General features: G+C 49.7%; 1 protein-coding gene and 1 long non-coding RNA gene across 5 annotated transcripts in view; one reads left to right on the plus strand and one right to left on the minus strand.

Annotated features, from left to right (window-relative positions):
- Nucleotides 1-23,774, plus strand: part of ATP2C2 (ATPase secretory pathway Ca2+ transporting 2) — an 82,052-nt gene that overhangs the window by 25,877 nt on the left and 32,401 nt on the right. For all 4 annotated transcript variants that reach the window (XM_069549645.1, XM_069549647.1, XM_069549646.1 and 1 more), the window contains exons 3-10: nt 742-858; nt 4,410-4,499; nt 5,775-5,810; nt 5,935-5,996; nt 9,439-9,547; nt 20,438-20,587; nt 20,665-20,733; nt 21,494-21,569. In XM_069549645.1, the coding sequence (XP_069405746.1) occupies nt 742-858; nt 4,410-4,499; nt 5,775-5,810; nt 5,935-5,996; nt 9,439-9,547; nt 20,438-20,587; nt 20,665-20,733; nt 21,494-21,569 (709 nt within the window). The remainder of the gene's footprint in view (nt 1-741; nt 859-4,409; nt 4,500-5,774; nt 5,811-5,934; nt 5,997-9,438; nt 9,548-20,437; nt 20,588-20,664; nt 20,734-21,493; nt 21,570-23,774) is intronic.
- LOC138418382 (uncharacterized) lies at nt 18,297-22,056 on the minus strand. Its single transcript, XR_011248530.1, has 2 exons — nt 21,686-22,056; nt 18,297-18,650 (listed from the first exon to the last, which is right to left on the minus strand). It is a non-coding gene; the product is annotated as an uncharacterized lncRNA (long non-coding RNA).

Below are 23,774 nucleotides of genomic sequence, written 5' to 3' on the forward strand. Positions count from 1 at the left end.
ATACACAACCTAAAAATTATCATCTAGCTACATTTATCAGTACAGTTCCAAAGTGTTAAGTACATTCACGTTGTTGTTCAACCCATTTCCACAACTCTTTCCCTCTTGCAAAGCTGAAACTTCCATGTTAGTGGTGAATAATATTCCTGTGTGTGTGTTTGGCTGTCTGTGTGTCTGTACCACATTTTCCTTATGCATTCACCCACTGATGGACACTCGGGTCACGTCCACCTTTGGCTGTTGTGAATAATACTGCTACAAACATGGATAGACAGATATCTCACTGAGATTGGTCTCCAGTTCTCTTGATATACCAGTATCAAGAAAGCAGTGGAACCACTAGTGGAACTGCCAGACTGTGTGGTGGTTCTATTTTTAATTTTTGGAGATACTTCCACATGGCAGCTGCACCATTTGACCGTCCCAGACTCATCTTCCTAAAGATGAAAATGTAAGTGTTCCTGCATCTCCAGGTGTCTATGCTATAATTGCAGACCCTGAAATGTAGACCCAAGGCTGTCTTCTCTGTAGCATCTGTAGGGCAGAAGTGCGGGTTCATTGAAAAAGAATGAGATTGTAGGTCTCCTCCTGTCTCTGCCCATTTGCTTGGGGTTTCTGAGCTGGTCCCCTCTCCTCTGTGGACAGCCCATTTTCCTTGATCATCATGGAAGTGGCTGGCTTCTAGAGTGGGAATCCTGTGACTTGGGCTCCTTGATCTTTACCTGCCTGTCCTCCCTCCAGGTAGATTTACAGAACGGGCTGTCAGAGTTCTCAGTGACGCAGCGCCGGCTGGTCCATGGCTGGAATGAGTTTGTTGCTGATAACACGGAACCTGTGTGGAAGAAATACCTTGATCAGGTGGGACCATGGCCATCATTCTATGCATTAACCAATGTAACCCTGGGGGTGAGGAAGGGAGCCGCCGTTCATCGTGTAACTGTGGATTGAGGGTGTCCGTGGACGAGTCTCAGCACATGGGACAGCTATACTGCAAAGTCAAAGAAGGCTTGCCCCTTTCAGGCTGCTCCTAGCTGAGAGATGGGCTCACTAACTACCCTGGCGGCCACAGTCACGAATAATAGTCTTTCCATTTATAGAGGTAACCATGTGCCAGGCACCACGCTGAGTAAATAAGTAAACACCAACTTACTCTTCCTCTAGATCGCTACTTTGAGATGTGGTGGTTTAGTCGCTAAGTTGTATCCAACTCTTGCAACCCCGTGGACTGTAGCCCACCAGGCTCCTCTGTCCATGGGACTTTCCAGGCAAGAATACTGGAGCAGGCTGCCATTTCCTCCTCCAGGGCATCTTCCCAACCCAGGGACCAAACCTGGGTCTCCTGCATTGTAGGCAGATTCTTTACCAACTGAGGAGAGTGAAATACAGAGAAGCTGAAATATTCCCAGGTTGTGTAGGGCTGCCAGATTTAGCCAATAAATTTACAGATGTCTGTTACATTTGAAATTCAGGTAGATAAGCAAAGGAGAGTTTTTTCGTGTATGTTCCAAATGTCGCATGGGACCTACTTGAACTTAAATTTTTAAAAAGTTCCTTGTTTCTCTCAAGTTCACATTTAACTGAGTGTCCTGTAGTTTACCTGGCAGCCAGGGTCCAGAGTCCTGCAGCATTAGGCGTTGCTGCTGGGAAATGAAGCCAGGCAGCTGGTTCCAGAGCCCCTGGCCCTCTTAGCCTTTACCACTGGTGCTGAATACATGTTGTATCAGTCAAATGCCCGGAAGCCACGGGAAAGAAGGGGAAAAAAATTGAAATAGATCCTGTTGCAAGTTCCAGTGTAGAAGTCAACACCCCACCTCCCACCCAGGACCAGCTCAGAAAGCTCCAGTTAACAGGCAGAATTTCCCAGATACCTGAAGCCGCGGTTGCCTCAGTTTCCCCTCCCTGGCTTTTGCACCCTCTCCCATCCCTGACACCTCCCTCTCGGTCAAGCTCAGGGATACCCCAGGCTTCTGCTGCCTTCCCATGGCTCATGTTTAACGCTTCCTTGATTGATCAGATCAGGGACCAATCACAGCCCTCCTTGTAGCATCCTCACTGTCCTTTCTCCTCCGGTCCCCACCCTGCTCATTGGTTAGTTTTCAGTGCCCCAGGGATGTCATTCATTGATGTATTTTGACACCAGAAGAGGCTTCTAGGTATGCAGGTGACCCTGGCCAACCCAGAAATTTCCTGGAATGCCAGTGTTGGGAAGAGGCAGCAGAGGCTCCTGGAAGTTGAAGTTCAGGGAAGGAGGCTGACACATGGGCTGCGGGGGACCGTCTCCCTTCTGGAGCCAGGCCTCGGTCACTTATGCCCTGGCTGCCCCTTCCACTAGGCCCTGCTCACCTGGCCTCTGCCCTGCTAACACCTCACAGCCAGGACCTTTCCAGGAATGAAATCTCTTCAGTTTCTAAGAGCAGGAAACATGCCTATTCATCCTAACCTCATCGGTTCAAGGATCCATCACAGGGCGTCCCTGTGGGATTGGAAGGCAGCTCCTGACGGCCGTGTTTTCTAGCCCTCAACAAGCACAGGAAGTCCATGTGCCCTCAGTTATTAATTCTTCGTGTTCATTGAGCACTTGTTCCATGCCGGATGCTGTGGTTCTCCTGTCTGTCTCCTCCAGGGACAGGGAGCTCACCACTTCACAAGGCGGTCCTGCTTCTCTGTCTCAAGACTCACCACTAGGAATTCTGCCTTAGCATGGCCCCAAATCCCTGCCCCGGAGTCATGAAGCACAGGTAGATTAGAGTCAGGCTGCCGGGTTTGATCCTACTTTCCAGCCTTGTGACTTTGAGCCTGCTACCAATCTGCCTTGAGCCTCAATTGTCCCCATCTAGGAAATGGGACTGGTAAGTCCCTCCTGTTCTGAATTTTACTTAAGAGGAAGCCGAGCCTGTATTACATGCTTAATAAAGGTTGCCCCCAGCCCCAGTGTCTGCCAGCTAGCCTTGGTTCGAGCATAACTGTTAAGAGCACAGGTTTTGGAGTTGCCTGATCTAAAAGAATCCTCGGCAGTTCAGTTTCTTTCAGAAACTTGGGTTGGTCATTATCGTTAAGCAGGACTACTCAACAGTACCTGTGTCACAGGGTTGTGAAAGTGAAAGTCACTCAGTCGGCTCCGACTCTTTGCGACCCCATGGTCTATACAGTCCGTGGAATTCTCCAGGCCAGAATACTGGAGTGGGTAGCCTTTCCCTTCTCCAGGGGATCTTCCCAACCCAGGGATCGAACCCACGTCTCCCGCATTGCAAGCGGATGCTTTACCAGCTGAGCCACAAGTGTCATGGGGTTGGGAGGAGCCAGTAAAATGTTGCAGTAAAGTGCTGAGCACAGGGCATGGCTTGGAAGAGGTGCTTGGGAAATGCTTCTTTTTCGGCTGTTACTGTTTATTGTAATGAACGTCTCTGGTGACCATCCCTTCCCCACATAGTAAGGTTTCAGCAGACCGCTTTTTGCCTGTCCTGCTTTATGTGTGGGCTTAAAAGGGGCCCCATCAGAGCCAGGAGGGTCTCATTATCCATAGCCAGGGTGGCACTATTGGCCCGTGGTGGGATCTCTGCACTGGGCCTGACACCTGCATGCTGTGTCTCATGGGGACTCACCTGTGTCAGATGGAGAAAGGCAGGTGTTTGGCATGGTCTCCAGGAGGGGCGGAGGGAGGCTGGTGGTGTCCGCGCTGGTCTGGCAGGCTGCTCAGGTCCAGCCACAGGGTAGGGGACGAGGTTCTGGGCTTGGGATTAGAGTTCAAGGTGAGGCCAGTGCCTGGTCCCAGCTGTTCAGAGTGGCCCCAGCCAGGACTGAGGACCTCAGAGCTAACCCTGAGCCCGTGGCTGGACAGCCCTTGTGCAGACACAGGCCTGATGCCCTTGGGGAAGTTTCCCGTCAATCTTTGCCAGGGCTGGGCTGGGACACGTGGGTCATCATACTTTCACAAAGCTGGCATGCCTGGGGGCCCCAGTGCTCCAGTCTAAGACCCTTTAGTGGGAGTCAACCCCCAGAGACCTACTGGAGAGCTTCCCACAAAATCCTGAAACCTGCATCAGAGTTTCTGAAATGGACCTGTTGTGAATGGAGCACACAGGAAGCTGGCCCTGAGGGGCAGGTTCTGACCTGGAACAGCAAGGAGGCGTGGCGAGGCGAGACCAAGAGCTGGAAGGCAGGGCCAGGGCTGGTGTCTTGGTGACAGGGACACTGTCGAGATGACCCCAGGATGCCGGCGTCGGGTGGACCGCAGTGGTGGGCCTTCAGGCGGAGGAGAACCACCGGGTGGGGACAGTCCTCCCCTCCTGGCCCTCAGGTCACTACAGGGCCAGCCTGGAAGCCAGGCTCTGGGTGCGCCGTTCCACTAGAGCAAGCCCGGTCTCTGATGTCCATGAGCCTAGACAAGATCCCACCGCCCTGTTTTTCAGTTCAAGAACCCTCTGATCCTGCTGCTCCTGGCCTCTGCCTTGGTGAGCATCCTCACAAAGAAGTATGAGGACGCCATCAGCATCGCCGTGGTGAGTGCACCCCATGGGAGTTGGGGCACAGTGCCCCCCCAACCCTGATCCCAGACCTGGCTGCCGAGGTCCTGCTGAGCCTCTGTTTATCTTTGTTATGCAAGGAGAAAAAAACCAGGCTGTAAGAAGAAGAAAGGAAGTAGAAAACACAGCATAGAGAAAGGACAGGAAGTGTCCACGTTCTTCTCCCTCACGAAGAGCTGACTCATTGGAAAAGACCCTGATTCTGGGAAAGACTGAGGGCAGGAGGAGAAGGGGCAGCTGCTAGCCTGTGAGGCTGTTTGAACACAAGTGAAATGAAATGGATTCGATTTCTCGGGTGAAGTCAGCGCCACAGTCTGAAAGCATCAGTTTGTCAGCCAGCGCTCACATCCGACTACTGGAAAAACCATAGCTGTACCTGGTTCCAAAATGTTTTTGTTTCCCTGAAAGGAACCCCCGTACTCATTAAACAGTCATTCCCCTCCCCCCCGACCAGCCCCTGGAAACCATGGTCTGCTTTCTGTGTGTCCGGATTTACCTATCCTGGGTCGTTCTTATAAACAGAATCCTGCGCTGTGTGACCTTTTATATGTGGCTCTTATATGTGACCTTTTGTTTAATGACTTTCATTCCTGCTTCCTTATCTGTCAAGTGCTGTCTTTTGAAATACAAAAACAGCTTCCTTCCATGCGGTGGAATTCAGTGTTTCTGTTGGAGAGCCTGAGGCTAGGTCCACATCTTCTGATGTGAAATCATGTTTATTAGAAGCTGTGTTGCTGTTTGTTCAGTCTCTAATTTGTGTCTGACTCTTTGTGATCTGTGGACGGCAGCCCGCCAGGCTCCTCGGTCCTTCAGTGTCTCCTGGAATTTGCTCAAATTCATGCCCATTGAGTCAGTGATGCTATCTTACCATCTCATCCTCTGTCAGCCCCTTCTCCTGCCCTCAATCTTTTCCAGCATCAGGGTCTTTTCCAGCGAGTCGGCTCTTCATGTCAGGTGGCCAGTTATTAAATGCTGGTGAGATATAAATGATATAAATGATCATATCTATACTGTATCATTCTGTGTTACAAGCGTATCTATGCCAAAAACTCTAGGAAGATAACCCCCAAATGTGAACCTGCGGAGGCAGAATTGGGAGTGCTTTTTCGGCTCCTCTGTTTTCTAAATCTCTGCACAGTGCTCTATTTTGCAAGGAAAAAGGAAATATATTTTGGAAGACAGTGTTCTCCCCTGGATCACTTACCTGCCCATTGGCAATGGGTGTTAACGTGCCCTCTGTTTGCCCCCTAGGCTGTGCTCATCGTGGTCACCGTCGCCTTCATCCAGGTGTGTATATGTGCCCTGAGTTCCCAGGCGGGGTCACCTGGGCTGATGGGAGCTCTGGGGGGGTGGGGTGGGGCCAGCCCCTCCAAGCCCTCATAAACACAGTGTTTCGTGTGCTTCCGGCCAGGAGTACAGGTCGGAGAAATCTCTGGAAGAGCTGACAAAGCTGGTTCCTCCCGAATGCAACTGGTAAGTCGGAGACCTTCCACCCACCCGACCCCGGGACTTTGTGGTTCATCAGAGGAGTCAGTGGGCCGGCGAGTTTGGCAAAACTTTGGCCACATTTATGTCCTCTGTCGTGTGATATGGGAGAACCGTGCCTTCCCGGGGATTAGCAAGCCTGATCCCTGCCCCGCCAGCAGATTGCTGTGTGTTCCTGGGCGTGTCGTTCAGTCTCTCTGGGCCTCCTCTCTGTCACTGGTGTCTAATCAGAGGGCCCAGCCTGGGGGCTGTGGATGACAGGGCTTTGGGAAGAGGGTGGGCCACGAAACCTGTGATGAAGTGTGCAAAATTGTGTGCATTTTCCCTAGAAGGCATTTGACATTTTTCCTGAGGCTCAGAAGAAGCTGAGGTGGGGGCGGGTGGGGGGGGAGTTTAATAATAAGCTGAGGCCTCAGAACTCTGACTGAAGCAGGTGGACAGCTCAGTGATGAACCCTGGCCATTTGCTCAGCTGCCCGCCAGCCCCTTTCCTACCTGAACATTCCTGCTTTGCATTTTGTTATCACATCACCCTCCCCAAAGATGTTTAAAAAGGAAAGACAAGAATGTCTCCCCTTACCTCCTGGGCCTGTCTGCTTAGCTCAATGCTGTGCAAAGGGACTTTCTGGAAGATTCCATCATATGCGCTGCCCAGGACAGCGTTACTAATCACATATGGCTGTTGAGGACTTCACCCAATGAATTCTTCACCCAATGAATTCTCACCCAATGAATAAAATGAATTCTTCATTTTATTTAAGTTGAACTCAAGCAGCCTCACAGGCTAGTGGCTGCCATCACAGATGGCTCAGCTTAGAGGGTTTGCAGGGGCCGCTGCCCTTGGTAAAGGAAATGGCAGAGGCTGAAGTGAGAATGTTGTAGCCCTGCTGTTGTGTGTGTGTGTGTTTCAATTTAATTTTTTAGTGTGTCAGCAATCCCCAACCAGTTATTCTCCTTGTAAACATGAAACCACTTTGGAAAAGGCCCAGGTCTTCTCCCTCACCCTTCTTGGCATCAGCTGAGGTTGTACTAAGGCATGTGTCTTTCCCAAATACACACTGCCACTCATGAGAAAGTCACTGCTGGCATCTCATGATCCAAGGTACTTTGGAAGGATTTCAACAGATTGTAACTCTCTTTTATCCAAAGGATAAGCTGGGAGAAAGAACCTTAACATATATTTGCATACAGATGGCATAACTGAGCATAGAGCTGGAGGATAGAAAGACCTAGTGCGAAGTCCCTCCTCTCAAGGAGTCAGCAAGTGAAGAGTATGCGTGTGTGAGAGAGAGAGAGATACAAGGCAGAGAATAATGAGTAACAAAGTAGAGACCAAAAGAGCATGCTGAGAAAGCATGAGAGGCATGAGTCAATTCTAGAAGATTCTTTTGGGGGGCAGTAAAAATGTCTGGGCTTAATAATGGGATGAGCAAGGTGTCAGAAACCCAGACGTGTGATGTGTGACGTAATCCTATAAGCAGACAGAAGCATCCATGATTTATGGGGTTTGATGAGCTGATCTTAAGTTTAAATATCAAGTCTTGGCCTTTCACGCGAATAGTATGCATTATTGATGTCCCTGGGTGTTGCTTCTGAAAGACAATTTCATTTTCAAGAGCTGCAGAGGCAGGCAACCTGGGAGAGTTGAAAGAGCAGTGAAGGGACACAGCCTCCCTCCCCGAGCCCCGAGACCCACGTCAGGAGAAGCATCTGCCCTGCAGACCCTTCCTGCTTACCTCCATCCTTTGTGCGTTCATTAAATATTTACAAAGCACCCACTGTGTGCAGGGTGATGTCCCAGGTGAAGAGGCAGGAAAGCCCTGGACTTTGGACCTCTCACACTCCTAACAGAGGAGACAGATAATGAAGTGAAGGAATGAAATGATTTTGGAATGAGGCAGGTGCATTAAAGCCAAAAAGACTGAAGGCCAAAGCCACACAACAATTAAAGAGAACCTCATGGAGATGCAGTGACTGGTGGAGGTGTGGGAACAATCTTGAATATCTGGCTGGCAGGTTACTCTGCTCTGACAGTTAAGGTGGAGCTGACCTTTAAGTTGAGGCCTGATAAATGGCAGGGGCCAGCCACGGGAAGAGTCAAGAGAAGAGTAGGCATATATCTGATGGGTGCTCTTGGCTATAGAACCCAGAAAATTTAGCTGCACAATCTGCAAGGAAACTCTGCTGTCTTTATGGCAAGGGGTCTGAGTTGAGGGACCAGTGGGGTTAGTTAATTCAAGATGGCACCAAGGACCTGGTCCTTGTATTTCTTTACTCTGCCATCTCAGCTTGCTGGCTTTGTTCTCATACTGGATTCCCTCATGGCCCCCGGATGGCTGCCACAGCTCTAGACATCACAACCAGACATGATAAAGATGAAAAAGTCCAACAGAAGAGGCCATGTGTGTGTGTAAAGAAGGAGAAAACCTTTCTCTTGAGCCCCTGCCAAATACCACTCCTGTCTCTTAGGCCAGTGTTGTAGATCATGCCTGTGTCTACGACAGTCACGGGCAGGGGATGGGATCACCCTGACCGTCTCAGCCTGTCAGGACCCACCCCCTGGAGCACTCTGCTGTGGGGAGAAAGGCAGGTACCTGGATAACTGCATTCTGTTAACAGGGAAGAGGGGAGTGTCTGCTCCACCATTCAAGATCCACAAAGACCTTGAGACTGGAAAGAGCTGGGTGTATTCAAGGGGGTGCGTGGCAGGAGGTAGGGTGTCTGGGTCTAACTCCCAGGTTCTTGGAGAGGGTTTGGAGCAGGAGGAAGTTGTGATCTCATTTTGTGCTTTAAGAACTCTCTGGCTGCTACAGGAAGGAGGCCCAGGGAGGGGCACAGGTCCAGCCAGGGGGCTTCTGCCATGATGGGTAAGGAGCAGCATGTCGTGGGTTCCAGCGGGAGCCCGTACACAGAAGCATGTCTATGTCTAACAACAAACAGCCGTGAAGAGCGGTCCCAGGCCTTGGGGGGTGAGGGTGGGGGTTGCTCCCTGGCTTCTTGGGCATTTAAGATGCTCCTCCTGGCTTTAACAAGGTTCTGCTGTCCCTGAGGTTGGAGCCGGGCTCTGCACACCAGAGCGCTGTGTTCTCCAAGGACAGAAGCACCACCAGCTGCCAGCTTTGTTAAGGAACCACTTCTCTAGACCTGCAGAAGCTTCCAGAGGCCATGTGGTCCCGCCTTGTTTCCAAGCAGGGTGAACAGTAGTCACCCCACTTTTCAAATGAAGTCCAAGTTCTCCCAGGAGCCAAGCTCTTTCCCAAGAGTCTTTTAGGACATGTGAATTTTAAAAATAGTAAAACCATTAAAGCACAAGCATTTGTCCACGTTGGAAAGAGAAAACGTATTTCTGTAACCTTTGCTCAAGTTTATCAAAGTGCCTAAAATTGAGATGTCAACATGGATGCGTTTGCTTTTTCCCATTTAAAATGCAGCATAAGAGAAGGAAAGCTCCAGCACCTGCTCGCCCGAGACCTGGTACCTGGAGACATCGTGTCTCTCTCCATCGGAGACCGCGTCCCTGCCGACATCCGTCTCACAGAGGTGAGGGGCCCAGACCCCTGTCCAGGGGCCGTGCAGACACTTGGCTTCTCGGAGGCAGGCATTCTCTCCTTCTTGCACACACATGCACACAGACATAGGCATGTGTGCGCACAAGTTAGCGAGCAAGCTAATTTTAAGCACAAAGCACCTCCGATGGCGTTTTATAAATCATGTATTCTCGTGTACGTATAAGCCTAACACGTTCTTGTTATATGCTTTCCTAGCTTGTAGCCCACTGCAGTAGAGAACTGAACTACAGTGGGGCCGAGGAATGAGGGAGAAGTTGCCTCTAGAAACAACCACACTGTTGGCAGACAGAAGCGCTGTCAGATTGCTTAATCTCGAGGATAAGAACAACCAGTCCAGCCGTAGAAAGTAGCACAAGCCTTTGTTAAGAGCGCAGTTTGGGACATTAGGTGTGGGGCTTCATCCCCAGCCTTTGTGGGTCTCAGGGTGTCACGACCTCACAGAACATTCCCTGAGGCTCTTGAAGATGATCCTGAATCCTCAAGAAAAGGAAGAAAAAAAAAAAGAAAAGGTGAAGTCAGGTTCAGAGAGATCCGTTGATGGGAGTAACCTATTTTATGATCCCTGCCAAGAAGGTTTAAGGATTGTTCAAAGCTTTTAGTGATAAAGGATTAAGCCCAAGTTATCAGCCTGATTTATTTATTTAAGGAGAACGTGTTCTCTGGGTCAATAGCAGGCTGTTGGAAGGGTGGCCTGGAGAGAGGTGGGGAGTGGAGGGGGACAAAAGAGACTGGGAGCCAGCCTCCGGGACCTGCATTTACAGCACCCTGAGCCTGTCTTTGGAGGCGAGGCGGGGGCCAGAGGGCACCTGGGCTTTCCAGCTCCTCTGCCCCCATTTTCAGATCCCCAGGCAGGGCACAGCAAGTGTACCCCACAGCAGGGTGAATTCCTCTCCGTCTGCTTCTCCCCACACGAGCATCCGGCCTCCGAGTCCAGGGTGTGTGGTTCCCAGTCAAGGAGCCGCTGTCCAGTGGCCAAGCCCCACCTGCAGAGAAAGCTGGGGAAACCAGTCTGACATTGTCCATGCCTCCCTAGGGATGGGCCCTGCCCTGCAACGTGGAGGAGTACAGGGGCAGGGTGGTGTCCACATACTGGGCAGCTGATAAACAGGACGCATTTATACTATGGAGACTACAGGAAGGCAGAGCGCTGAAGTGGTTAGTGCCCTGGGGCTGGGCATTAGCCACGTCCTATCCTTCAGAAGCTGTGTGACCTTGAGGAAGTAGCTTAACCTCTCTGCACCTCAGCTTCCTCATCTGTCAGAGGGGTTAATGTTCATTCCCACCTCGAGGGATTTCTCATGATGCCGAACTGAGCTAAGACCATCAGCCTGCTTGTACAGCCCCCGAGGTGGGGACTGAGTCCCGAATATCAGCCATTGATTTAACTGTTTGTCATTACCAGGCTCGACAACAGTTCCTTGAAAGAATTTTTTAAACATCAAATAACTCCCCTCCTACTTCAACTGGTTTTCTTCCTGCCCTGCTTCTATCAGATTAGATGGTGTCTGGTCGTTGCCAGCACGAGGACTTTTTCAAGGCTACCAGCCGCCAACAGTCGGCCGATTTTCTCTCTGGTCCTTTTGCAGATCGGTAGCTTTGTTTACTCATAGTAGAGTTGTGGGGTTTTTTAATAATTTTTTTCGTTTGGCTGTGCTGGTCTTCCTTGCTGCCTGTGGGCTTTCTCCAGTGGTGCCGAGCAGGGACTCCTCTCCGGTTTCAGTGCAGGGTCTTCTCATAGCAGCGGCTTCTCTTGTTGCGGAAGCTCTCTTGAGCTCTAGAGCGTCTGGACTTCAGGAATTGCCACATGTGGGCTCAGGAGTTGCAGCTCCCGGGCTTGAGAGCACAGGCTCAGCAGTTGTGGCCCAGGGGCTTCCTTGCTCCGAGGCATCGAAGCAGCCCCCTGCGTTGTCCAAGGGTCAACTGTGTGTAACAATCAGATCGGCACTAGCCACTGTGTAAAAACCGCCTTGCTTCATCTGCCAATGACCTTAAGAGGACAGTGCTCTCCTTTTACAGTGAGGACACAGAAGCCTGGAGGGCTGAGCTCACACAGTCAGTGGGGCAGAGGGGACTTGAACCTGGGCCACCTGGCTCCGGAGCCCAGACTCCAGGCCCTGTGTCGATGCAAATAATCGCTAATAAGAACGGAGCACGTGAGCCAAACTGAGGACTGTAGCCCAGGAGACAGGCTCGCCATAGCCTGGACAGACTGCTCCAGAGAAGCATAGTTTTCAGCTCTGTTTGTATCCTGTCACAACAAAGAAAAAGAAATTCCATCAAACATGGCAGGGGTACATTCCTTTAAGGTCGCCAGAAGGACAGATTAGCACGCACGTAGTGAGAGGCATGACCTTGGCATCTGGGAAGAGAGCCTTATCGCGGAAGGAGTCCTGGCTTGGAGGCATTCACCCCTATCTTCAGGGTGAGCGCTCTTTGCTTCTGGGTAACGTGTCCTTTCTTTTGATGATGAAAGCAGGTGTCCCATGCATGGTGCACACAGGCTGTGCTGGTGACCATACAATCCAAGCCAAGTCATAAATGCCAGACCAGCTTCCCCAGCCTCCGCCACCTCTTTCCCGATAGCCAGCGCTCCGGACTTTCTTCCTGGCTCTCTTGATCTCCCTCCAGGTTTCCTCAGTGTATCAAGTGTCTAGAGCTGCTGAGCAAACTATTACATACTTAGGAAGGTCATGGCATCCAGTCCCGTCACTCCATGGGAAATAGATGGGGAAACAGTGGAAACAGTGTCAGACTTTATTTTCGGGGGCTCCAAAATCACTGCAGATGGTGATTGCAGCCAAGAAATTAAAAGACGCTTACTCCTTGGAAGAAAGATTATGACCAACCTAGATAGCATATTCAAAAGCAGAGACATTACTTTGCCGACTAAGGTCCATCTAGTCAAGGCTATGGTTTTTCCTGTGGTCGTGTATGGATGTGAGAGTTGGACTGTGAAGAAGGCTGAGTGCCAAAGAATTGATGCTTTTGAACTGTGGTGTTGGAGAAGACTCTTGAGAGTCCCTTGGACTGCAAGGAGATCCAACCAGTCCATTCTGAAGGAGATCAGCCCTGGGATTTCTTTGGAAGGAATGATGCTAAAGCTGAAGCTCCAATACTTTGGCCACCTCATGCGAAGAGTTGACTCATTGGAAAAGACTCTGATGCTGGGAGGGATTGGGGGCAGGAGGAGAAGGGGATGACAGGATGAGATGGCTGGATGGCATCACCGACTCAATGGATGTGAGTCTGAGTGAACTCTGGGAGTTGGTGATGGACAGGGGGGCCTGGCGTGCTGCGATTCATGGGGTCACAAAGAGTCGGACACGATTGAGCGACTGAACTAAACTGAGGGGCATAAACAACACAAGTGTATTATTATCTTGCAGTCTGGAGGTCAGACTCAAACTCAGTTTCACTGGGTGGAAATCAAGGCATTGGCAGGACTGTGTTCCCCATTCCCAAGCTTCAGGGGAAGATTGGCTCCCTTGCATTTTCCAGCTTCCAGGGTTGCCCACATTTCTTGCCTTGTGCCCCGAATCGTTCTAACCACTGCTTCTGTCTTTGTTTTCCCTTCTCTCAGACACCGCTCTGATTCCCCTCTCATAAGGACCCTTTTTAAAATCAGTTGATCTCTTTTTTCTCTTTTAATTAATTAATTTGGCTGCCCCGGGTCTTAGTGGTAGCATGAGGAACCTTTTAGCTGTGCCATGTGGGATCTAGCTAACTAACCAGGGATCGGCCCTGGGCCCCTGCATTGGGAGCGTGGAGTCCTGACCCCTGGATGTAATGACATTTAAGGGCCCCCAGGATCTTCCAAGCTAATCTCCCCATGGCAAACCCATCTGTTTAATCACACCTGCACAGTCTCTTTTGCTGCTAAGACAACACTTTCACAAATTCCAAGGATTAGGACTTGGGTGTCTTCAGGGATTGGAGGGTAGAGGGCTACTATTCAACCCACCACCCTCAAAGCCCTCCTCTAAGCCTCTCCTCCTTCCCTGCCTACCGAGGGCACCCCTCCCAAATCCCCATCAATCAGTCAGTCAAATATTTCCTGAGCACTACTACAGGACCTGTGCTGTGCTGAGGAGGCAGTGAGAACAGACGAGACCTCTGCTTTTATAGCCTGGAGTGATAGACCACATCTACCACAGGGGAGCTTGTGGGAAAAGCCTGGGGGATTCTGGACTTCCCAAACAGGACAGACTTGACTGGCCTACTGCAGTCACAGAGCGCTTCCTAGAAGCAATGCCTTTTGAGCCCTTCTGGAATGGACGTGAATCAGCTGTTCTAGGCAGAGGAGACCCAAGCCGTGTGCTCAGCCCTAACTTGGAAGCCAGATGCATTGCTGCTTTCAGCTGCCCTCAATGCATCTTCACACAGGAGGGTCGTTCCTGCCATCCGGAACCTACTTCCCACCAGCAGGACTTAGCTGTTCTCGTTCCTGAAGTCTCAGCCCCTACCCGTCCCCTCCCCACCGGCCTCCCTGATCCCTCTCCTGAGGCATCACCTCCCCTCCCTCCCCCAACCCTGGATTCCTGCTGTTCATTCCAGTGCCACTTGGCTTTCCTGTTTATTGCTCAGTTCAGTTCAGTTCAGTCACTCAGCCGTGTCTGACTCTTTGTGACCCCATGGACTGCAGCACACCAGGCCTCCCTGTCCATCACCAACTCCCAGAGTTTACTCAAACTCATGTCCATTGAGTCAGTGATGCCATCCAACCATCTCATCCTCTGTCGTCCCCTTCTCCTCCTGCCTAATCATTCCTAGCATCAGGGTCTTTTCAAATGAGTCAGCTCTTCGCCTCAGGTGGCCAAAGTATTGGAGTTTCAGCTTTGACATCAGTCCTTCCAATGGACATTCAGGACTGATTTCCTTCAGAATGGACTGGTTGGATCTCCTTGCATTCCAAAGGACTCTCAAGAGTCTTCTCCAACACCACAGTTCAAAAGCATCAATTCTTCGGCGCTCAGCTTTCTTTATAATCCAAATCTCACATCCATACATGACCACTGGAAAAACCAGAGCCTTGACTAGACAGACCTTTATTGGCAAAGGTCCCTCCACAAAGGCAGGGAGTTTGTCTGTCTTGGTCATTACTGGATTCCCAGGGTCCAGAAGAAGGCTTGGCCCTTGGCAGGAGATAGATGGACAGATAGCCACCTCCATTCCAGCATATCCAAACCCATACCCACCTCCCCACCTACATCCTCACCCCTTCCCAGTCCCCTAACCCCCACTGTTCCTGTTTCCCAGCCAGCTGTCTTCAATCTGTCTCTTCTTTCCTCTTTTTAAGGAAAAAACAGACTTTATTTCTTAAAGCCTTTTTCTTTTTTTGACCATGCCACGCAGCTTATGGGATCTTAGTTCCCCGACCATCACCATGACCCATCCCTGCTGATGCTGACCTTGATCAGCTGGCTGAGGTCTGTTTTCTCACATTTTAATGTGTCACCAACTAATAGGGTGCAGATGACACCACCCTATGGCAGAAAGCGTAGAAGAACTGAAGAGCCTCTTGATGAAAGTGAAAGAGGAGAGTGAAAAAGTCGGGCTTAAAACTCAGCAGAAAACTAAAATCATGGCATCTGGTCCCATCGCTTTATGGCAAATAGATGGGGAAACAGTGGAAACAATGAGAGACTTCATTTTGGGGGGCTCCAAAATCACTGCAGATGGTGACTGCAGCCATGAAATTAAAAGACACTTACTCCTTGGAAGGAAAATTATGACCAACCTAGACAACATATTAAAAAGCAGAGACATGACTTTACCAACAAAGGTCCATCTAGTCAAAGCTATGGTTTTTCCAGTGGTCATGTATGGATGTGAGAGTTGGACTGTGAAGAAAGCTGAGCACTGAAGAATTGATGCTTCTGAACTGTGGCGCTGGAGAAGACTCTTGAGAGTCCCTTGGACTGCAAGGAGATCCAACCAGTCAATCCTGAAGGAAATCAGTCCTGGGTGTTCATTGGAGGGACTGATGCTGAAGCTGAAACTCCAATACTTTGGCCATCTGATACAAAGAACTGACTCATTTGAAAAGACTCAGATGCTGGGAAAAATTGAAGGCAGGAGGAGAAGGGGACAACAGAGGATGAGATAGTTGGAGGACTCAATGGACATGAGTTTGAGTAAACTTCGGGAGATGGTGATGGACAGGGAAGCCTGGCATGCTTCAGTTCATGTAGCAAAGAGTTGGACATGACTGAAAAACTGAACTAATTAATAGGGGTTCTTTCTGTGAAAGATCCTCATGTTTGGGCAACCACTGCTGTCACTCCAGCTGGAAATTGCCCCCATCTTATCAACCCAACAGGCCCTCAGAGGGTCTTTCTCTGAGGCTCTGTGTTCACGGGGCTCATCCTGCCATAGGAGGAAGCTGCAGTGACCCCACACCATGTGGATCAAGACTGAACTCTGCACTCTGACTGTTCACAGTCTAGCCTGCCCCATCGCCCCATCCCAGACCTTACGAGAGATTGGATGCCTGAGCGAAGAGAATGCAGCTGAATCCATCTCCGACATGACCTAGGCCGTGGGGCCCCGGGCAAGTTTCTGAAGCTCTCAGAGCCTCAGTTTTCTCATCTGTAAAGTGGGGATCAGAGCAGCATCTTTTCCATGGCATCGTCGTGAATGTTTCATGAGAAAAGTACACTCAGCAAATGTGTGTTGGCATTAGCATACTATCAACGATGCTAACTATTCTCTTAGTTTCTCTTGCACTCTAATTTAGCATCATCCTCCATTTGTTTCAAGAATTTGATTTCCAAAGTTCTTGAAAAAGGAACCTGACTTAAAAGTCTTGTTGACTCGCCCAATTGAAAAACTGGGTGAGCAGGTTATATTCTAATTGATCTTTCTTTAAACAGCAAAAACCAAACTTAAAATAAGCAAATTATGTGAGCCTCAGTGTGTTTGAAGGGGTTACTGTTGGAACAAGAGGAGATGTAGTGACCTTCTAGCCCAGTGTCTCCCAACACTTGCCCCACAGGGTGGTCCATACACTGCAGCCCCCACGTGGAGAGTATCAGCATCCACTTGCATAGTAAAGACCCTGAGAAGTCCTGCAGTAAAGAGAACCAGTTCGCTGGGTTTACCCCCATATTCCTCAAACTGTTTTTCACCATGGAACCCACTTTGCACAGAGCAGCAATTATCTTCCTGTGAAGGAGGGTTCCCCAAGACACAAGTGGGAAAGTGATGTTCTAACTCGTGACTCATCCATTTTATACCTGGGAAAACTAAAGCTCCCCAAATCACAATTATGTGAATGTGATTTTGTTAACCTAAGAAGTCTCTAACCCTCGTGGGTCCACTAGGAAAGCAGAATGGAGGCACAGGGGGCTCTTGGACCTGCAGTCAGCCTTCACGTAGTCTGGTACAAGTGTAAAGACTAGAATTAAAAACAGAACAAAGAGCGACTTCCCCGGCAGTCCAGTGGTTAAAACTCTGCCTTCCAGTGCAGGGAGTGCAGGTTCAGTCCCTGGACAGAGAACTAAGATCCCACATGTTGCCGGGTGTGGCCAAAGATTAAAATACAAAGCAAAATGCCCAGGACAGATTAACCTGTCTCCTTAGTTCCACTTGCTGTCAGTTTGCTCCATCTTCTTGCTGTCCGGCGCTCCTGTCCACGCCTACTCCCTCACTGAGAGCCTTACTGTGCTTCACTTGGCCTGTGTTTTTTGCCCTCCTGATGGAACTGGCCTGTCTTCTAATGTCTAATATCGTTTTGCGCATTTCCCCATGTCTATCCTTCTCTGCTCCAGACTTTTCATGGCTCCTCATCCTTTACAAGGTTATATCCCAATCTCTTAACCGATGCCAAACACAACTAGGTTCCAGCCACACCTCCCACACATCCTCTGCTCCCGTCATGCTGGTCCCCACACGGGTCCCCATGTAGACCAAACCTTCTGTCTCTTTGCTTGTGCCCTCTCGTGTTGATGGCTTCCCTTGAGGCTCAGCTGGTAAAGAATCCCCCTACAATGTGGGAGACCTGGGTTCGATCCCTGGGTTGGGAAGATCTCCTGGAGAAGGGAAAGGCTACCCACTCCAGTATTCTGGCCTGGAAAATATAGCCCATGCGGTCGCAAAGAGTTGGACACAACTGAGCGACTTTCACTTTCTTGAGTTGATGGAGTTGAGGCCCTGTGAGAGCAGAGCCCACTCTTCCCCCTCCAACAAACCCTTGCACTGGTTTCAGCACCTGGGATAGTGCCCACCTCTGTCCACTCCTGAGAGCCTGTCCCCAGAGAGGATGACCCGGTTCCACTGCTCAGCATGCTGGGCTTCTGTCCTTTTAGTCTGTGGCTGGGGTGCTGAGGGAAGAGGTCTTTATTTACCTCCCCCCATCTCTCCCATTGCTTTGATCAAACTCATTATTACCAAGTCCACCCACCAGCAATTCTCCAACTCGCCTTCTTTTCCCTCCTGAAAGACCTGCCTGATTCTCTTACCAGTGTTTGCTCATCCCTCAAGGCCTGTTTCATGTGCTAGACCCTCCAAGAACCTCTGCAGCTCATCCTCCCCCACCACCACTCCACACTCCTGTTTCCTGAACCTTCTGAGGCGGAATAGATCTGATTAGGGCATCAGGTTGTCCTAACTACACCTCTCAAACTCAGGCAATGGCAGGATTCTCTTTCACTGCTGATTTACCATTTTTATTACAATGTAACTTCAATGGAACAAACATAAAGTTAGGTATAAAATCTATGTGCTTCAAATTAAGTAAGTTACAATTTATTCTAATTATTATCATGTCCAGTCAGATCACATTTACTAGAAAGGGAATTTCTGTTTGCCATGGTTAAGGGAATCTCTGGTTGCCAATTGCTAAGTCGTGTCTGACTCTTTGCAATCCCACAGACTGCAGCATGCTAGGCAGGGTGACAATATACAGCCTTGACATACTCCTTTCCCAATTTTGAACCACGGAGGTGTGGTAGTTTCTGCTGCCTGGGACCTGTGGGGTCAACATCTGGTGGTTCTGGATGACTCACTTTCCGCACTTCTTCTTTCGTTGTGCGTTAGGAGCTGCCCGTGAGCTCATGTGACTTTGCTCCAATGTCCTAGAGATAAAACATGAAGATCAGTTAGTAGTTGTGCTTGTGGTGGTAGGTTGAGATAGATACATGGGCTTGAATAGGCAGGGGTTTATTCCTATTTCACGTGATGAGAGCCTGGAGGTGGAACCTGGGGGTGGCTTCACCATGGAAGAAAGGCCCTGGGCTTTTCCAGCCCTCCTCTCTGCCCTCTTGGGCTGTGGCATCCCATTAGTGCCCGTAAAATGGCTTGTGGAGCTCCAGCCATGAACACAGTGACCCAAGCAGAGAGAGAGAAAGGTGAAGGGGGCCAGGAGGACCTGTCAGCTCAGCCGCCTTCCAAAATCTTCACAAAGACCATTCATCCCGTTGTCCAGAGGGCGGAGACACTGTGAGCTGCCAGGGAAGCTGGGAGGCAGGGCTAGGGGGGTGGGATGGGGGCCGTCATCAGGCCCAACTCATCAGGCCAATAATCAAATAATGAGTTTGATTATTATTGAGAGCCACGGGGTTCTGTTAGGAACTTGGAGGGTTAGACAGATATTACTTGGCAAGTGGTGGCTCCTGTCATCCTTGCGGACTGGGGTTCCCTGGAAGTGTGCACATTTTTATAGACTGGTATTGAATTGTAAAACTTGGGAGTATAGAGAACTCACAGACTTCTATTTGAGAAAGGCCGACCTAACTGCTCTCTTGGGAGTTTGCAGGAAGATAACTTCTTTCAGTTGCTCTTTCTTTGCTTCAGTGAGCAGTCTCTTAGGGGTGGAGTATACCCGGGACACCTTGCACATCCTTGGTGGTGCCTGGCATGGCTCTGGCCATGGAAGACTCACCTCCTGAGTCATACCTGCTGGGCCTGTGGTCACTTCTGCAAGACCTTGATGGTTAAGAATGCGGTCTCTGGAGCCACTGTCTTGGTTCGAACCTCTGCTCTGCCGCTAATGGGCTGATTAGAGCAGATTTCTTAATCAGCCCATGCCTCAGTTTCCCCAAATGGAAAGTGGATAAGGGACTTCCCTGGTGGTCCAGTGACTAAGACTCAGTGCTCCCAATACAGGGTTCGATCCCTGGTCAGGGAACTAGATGCCACATGCCGCAATTAAGAGTTCACGTGCTGTGGCTAAAAGGTCCTGCCCACCACAGAGAAGATCGAAAATCCCCTGTATGGCAACTAAGATGGGTGCGGCCTAATTAATTAACTAATTAAATAGTTTTAAAAATATTATAAAGTGGATAAAATAATAGTGTCTTTCATGGAAGGTGTGAGGATTAAGCAACAAGCCTTGTGAAGTGCTCTGTACTGGACCTGGTGCATAGTAGGTGTTCTGGAAATGTCACCCTGGAAACATCAGGAAGTGTGTGTATCTGTGACTGCATGTGTGTTTCAGGTGTTGACATGACCTGAGGCTATCACCAAGTAACCCGGCTCAGTGCTACTCAAATCACACGGATTGTGTGGGAATCCCAGGGTGGGCAGGATGTGGGAGTTAGGGGAAAGATAGGATGCTCCGAAAGGGATATTCTAATTTAACCATTGCCTAAGTTTTTTTTTTAAGTTTTATTAAAATTGAAAAGGGTGTTAAAACAGGATTTGAGATTGCTATGTTTTCTGAAAGGGGTCTCATATTCAAAGCTTTTCTGATTTCTGGAGGCACCAGAGGCCGCGCTGTGATACTTGTTTCCTGATTTCAGCACGCTCTTGTTTGGTGTCTGTTGACCAGTGACATTAAGTTGTTAGACACTATCCTGGGTTTTGAAAACCAGCTCACAGGTTGGGGGGCTGGTGCCACGCCTTCTCGCTTTGCTCCCCCCAGGTCACAGACCTCCTGGTGGACGAGTCCAGTTTCACGGGAGAAGCTGAGCCAAGCAGTAAGACAGATATCCCACTGACAGGCGAGGGTGACCTCACGACCCTGAGCAACATCGTCTTCATGGGGACCCTGGTGCAGTGCGGGAAGGGCCAGGTGAGCCCCGGGGCCTTGGTGTCCCTCACCTGTGGGCCTTCAGCCTCAGACCTCACACCTCTCTCTCCTGGACGCAGGGTGTCGTGATCGGAACAGGAGAAAAGTCCCAGTTCGGAGAAGTGTTTAAGATGATGCAGGCTGAAGAGGTAAGGGACTGGGGCTTTGGGTTTCTTTCTTCTTTTTTAGATTATTTGTTTATGGCTGCACTGGGTGTTCATTGCTGTGTGCAGGCTTTCTCTAGTTGCAGCGAGCTGCAGCCACTCTCTCGTTGTGGTGCTCAGGCTTCTCCTTGCGGTTGGTGTTGTGGAGCACGGGCTCTAGGGCCCCCGGGGTTCAGTAGTTGTGGCACATGGGCCCTGTTGCCTCGCTGCATGAGGGATCCTCCTGGGTCAGGGATCGAACCCATGTCCCCCATATTGGCAGGAGAATTCTCAACCATTGGACCAGCAGGGAAGCCCTGGGTTTCTTGTAAGGTGGGGTTTGAGATGATTCTCAGCTGGTGACACCTGCCTCGCCTACTCCTTAGGAACAAGGATGATATGGTTAATGTGAGTACACTTTTAAAAGCTTTTTACTTTGAAATGCTCGTTAGGATTTTGGTCAAGATGTGACTTACGGTGATATGCACAGATCTGAAATGTAGCAGTCCATGGATTTCTATATATGTGTCCCTGTATAATCATCACTCAGCTTAAGATATAAAAAAAAATCCAAGCAGGGTCTTCCCTGGCGGTCCAGTGGTTGGGATTCTGTGCTGCTTCTGCAGAGGGCACGAGTTCCATCCCTGGTCAGGGAACTAAGATTCCACAAGCTACACAGTGCAGGCAAAAAAAAAAAGAGAGAGAATAGAAGCAGGAGGGACACTCCCGGATCTCATCTAACAAACTCATTGTTCTCATCCTTTAGACGCCCAAAACTCCTCTACAGAAAAGCATGGACAAGCTGGGGAAGCAACTGACACTCTTCTCATTCGGCATAATTGGTGGGTGAAGCAGTTTCTGCATGGGGTCCTGGCGGGGGTGGAAGAGGGGGGTGGGGTGTGTGGAAGGGAGACATCCTGTGCACCCATAGCTGTCTCTCAAATACCTTACTACTCACCTGGGTGAGGATTGGGGTTTGGGATCAGAGGTTCTTGGTCAGCAGCAAGAGGTTTCTGTATCAGTCGGAACAAGCTAGCAGCTGTAACAAGCAGCTCCTACATTTTAATGGCTTAACAGGATCATAACTTATTTCTTGCTCACACTGCAGTCTGCGGGCACATTCCTGGTGAAATGGCTTTCCCGGGTAGCTCACTTCCGAACACTGACTTGCGGTCCCAGGCTCCTGCTCTATTGTTATTCAGCCTTCCTCCAGTTCCTGGGAGGGGTGGGCCATAATTCTGTTAAACGAGCAGATGGGGAAAGAAAGAACATAGAGACTTGTGGGGAGTCGGGGTGGGAGGGGAGCATTTTTCAAAGGCAGGGACCAGGAAGTGAAGTCATCACTTTTGCCTATTCTTGATTGGTCAGAATGAAGTCACATGGCCTACCTAACTGCAAAGGAGACTGGGAAATGTAGTCTGGTGGTGCACCCAGCCACGTTTCTATGCTGTGCCTGGACTTGTCCCTCCTGACCTTTGGCAGCATACCAAACAGTATCCCCATGGTGCTGCAGCCCCAATTCAGGTCTTATTCCTGAATTATACCCTGGACCCTGCACCTGCCCCTTCCTGCTGTCTCCAGCTCTGGCTTTGAGTCTGTGTCCTTCGTTCTCAGCTTTCAGGGTCAACCAGTGCCTGGGCCATTACAGATTCTCAATAAAAGTTGGTTTAGTGAATAAAGGAACAGACCAGCCAACCACTGCCCATAGCACAAGCAGTGATGAGAGGAAGTTCTAGTGAGTCTGGCTAAAACTGCAGAGTGGAGAACGTTCTTGGAAGAAGAGGCAGCTGTCCCTCCTAGCAGCAGTTTTGCTGTGCTTCTGGCCATCCAGATGCATTGGTTCATTTAATGAGCATCTTATGACACACTTGACCCTGCGATAGGTTCTGGGGCCACTGAGATGAGTGAGACACAGCTTCTTCCCTTTGGAGGACTCCAGAGAAATAGGAGAGAGACACCTGAACAAATACGAAATGTGAAGGCAGCTGTTAATTTTGCATGGGAGAGCTGAGAAGGCTTCAAAGAGGAGGTGACGTTAAGTTGGGTCTTGTAGGATGGGTAGGAGTTTGCCAAGTGAAAAAAAGAGAAGATTGGGAATTTCACACCAAGGAAAACATATATCCAAAGGCATGGAAGGTATCTCCCATTCCTTTACAACTTTGCTGCTAAGTCACTTCAGTCGTGTCCGACTCTGTGCGACCCCAGAGACAGCAGCCCACCAGGCTGCCCCATCTCTGGGATTCTCCAGGCAAGAACACTGGAGCGGATTGCCATTTCCTTCTCCAATGCATGAAAGTGAAAAGTGAAAGTGAAGTTGCTCAGTCACATCCAACTCTTAGCGACCCCATGGACTGCAGTCTACCAGGCTCCTTTGTTCATAGGATTTTCCAGGCAAGAATACTGGAGTGGAGTGCCATTGCCTTACAATTTTAGGAGGTTGTAAAAGCAAGAGAGTTCCAGAAAAACATCTATTTCTGCTTTATTGACTATGCCAAAGCCTTTGACTGTGTGGATCACAGTAAACTGTGGAAAATTCTGAAAGAGATGGAAATACCAGACCACCTGACCTGCCTCTTGAGAAATCTGTATGCAGGTCAGGAAGCAACAGGTAGAACTGGACATGGAACAACTGACTGGTTCCAAATAGGAAAAGGAGTATGTCAAGGCTGTATATTGTCACCCAGCTTATTTAACTTATATGCAGAGTACATCATAAGAAATGCTGGACTGGAAGAAGCAAAAGCTGGAATCAACATTGCCAGGAGAAATATCAATAACCTCAGATATGCAGATGATACCACCCTTATGGCAGAAAGTGAAGAGGAACTAAAAAGCCTCTTGATGAAAGTGAAAGAGGAGAGTGAAAAAGTTGGCTTAAAGCTCAACATTCAGAAAAGGAAGATCATGGCATCCGGTCCCATCACTTCATGGGAAATAGATGGGAAAACAGTGGAAACAGTGCCAGACTTATTTTGGGGGGCTCCAAAATCACTGCAGATGGTGATTGCAGCCATGAAATTAAAAGACGCTTACTCCTTGGAAGAAAA

This window comes from Ovis canadensis, chromosome 14 (assembly GCF_042477335.2).
Source record: "Ovis canadensis isolate MfBH-ARS-UI-01 breed Bighorn chromosome 14, ARS-UI_OviCan_v2, whole genome shotgun sequence".
NCBI classification, from domain to species: domain Eukaryota; kingdom Metazoa; phylum Chordata; class Mammalia; order Artiodactyla; family Bovidae; genus Ovis; species Ovis canadensis.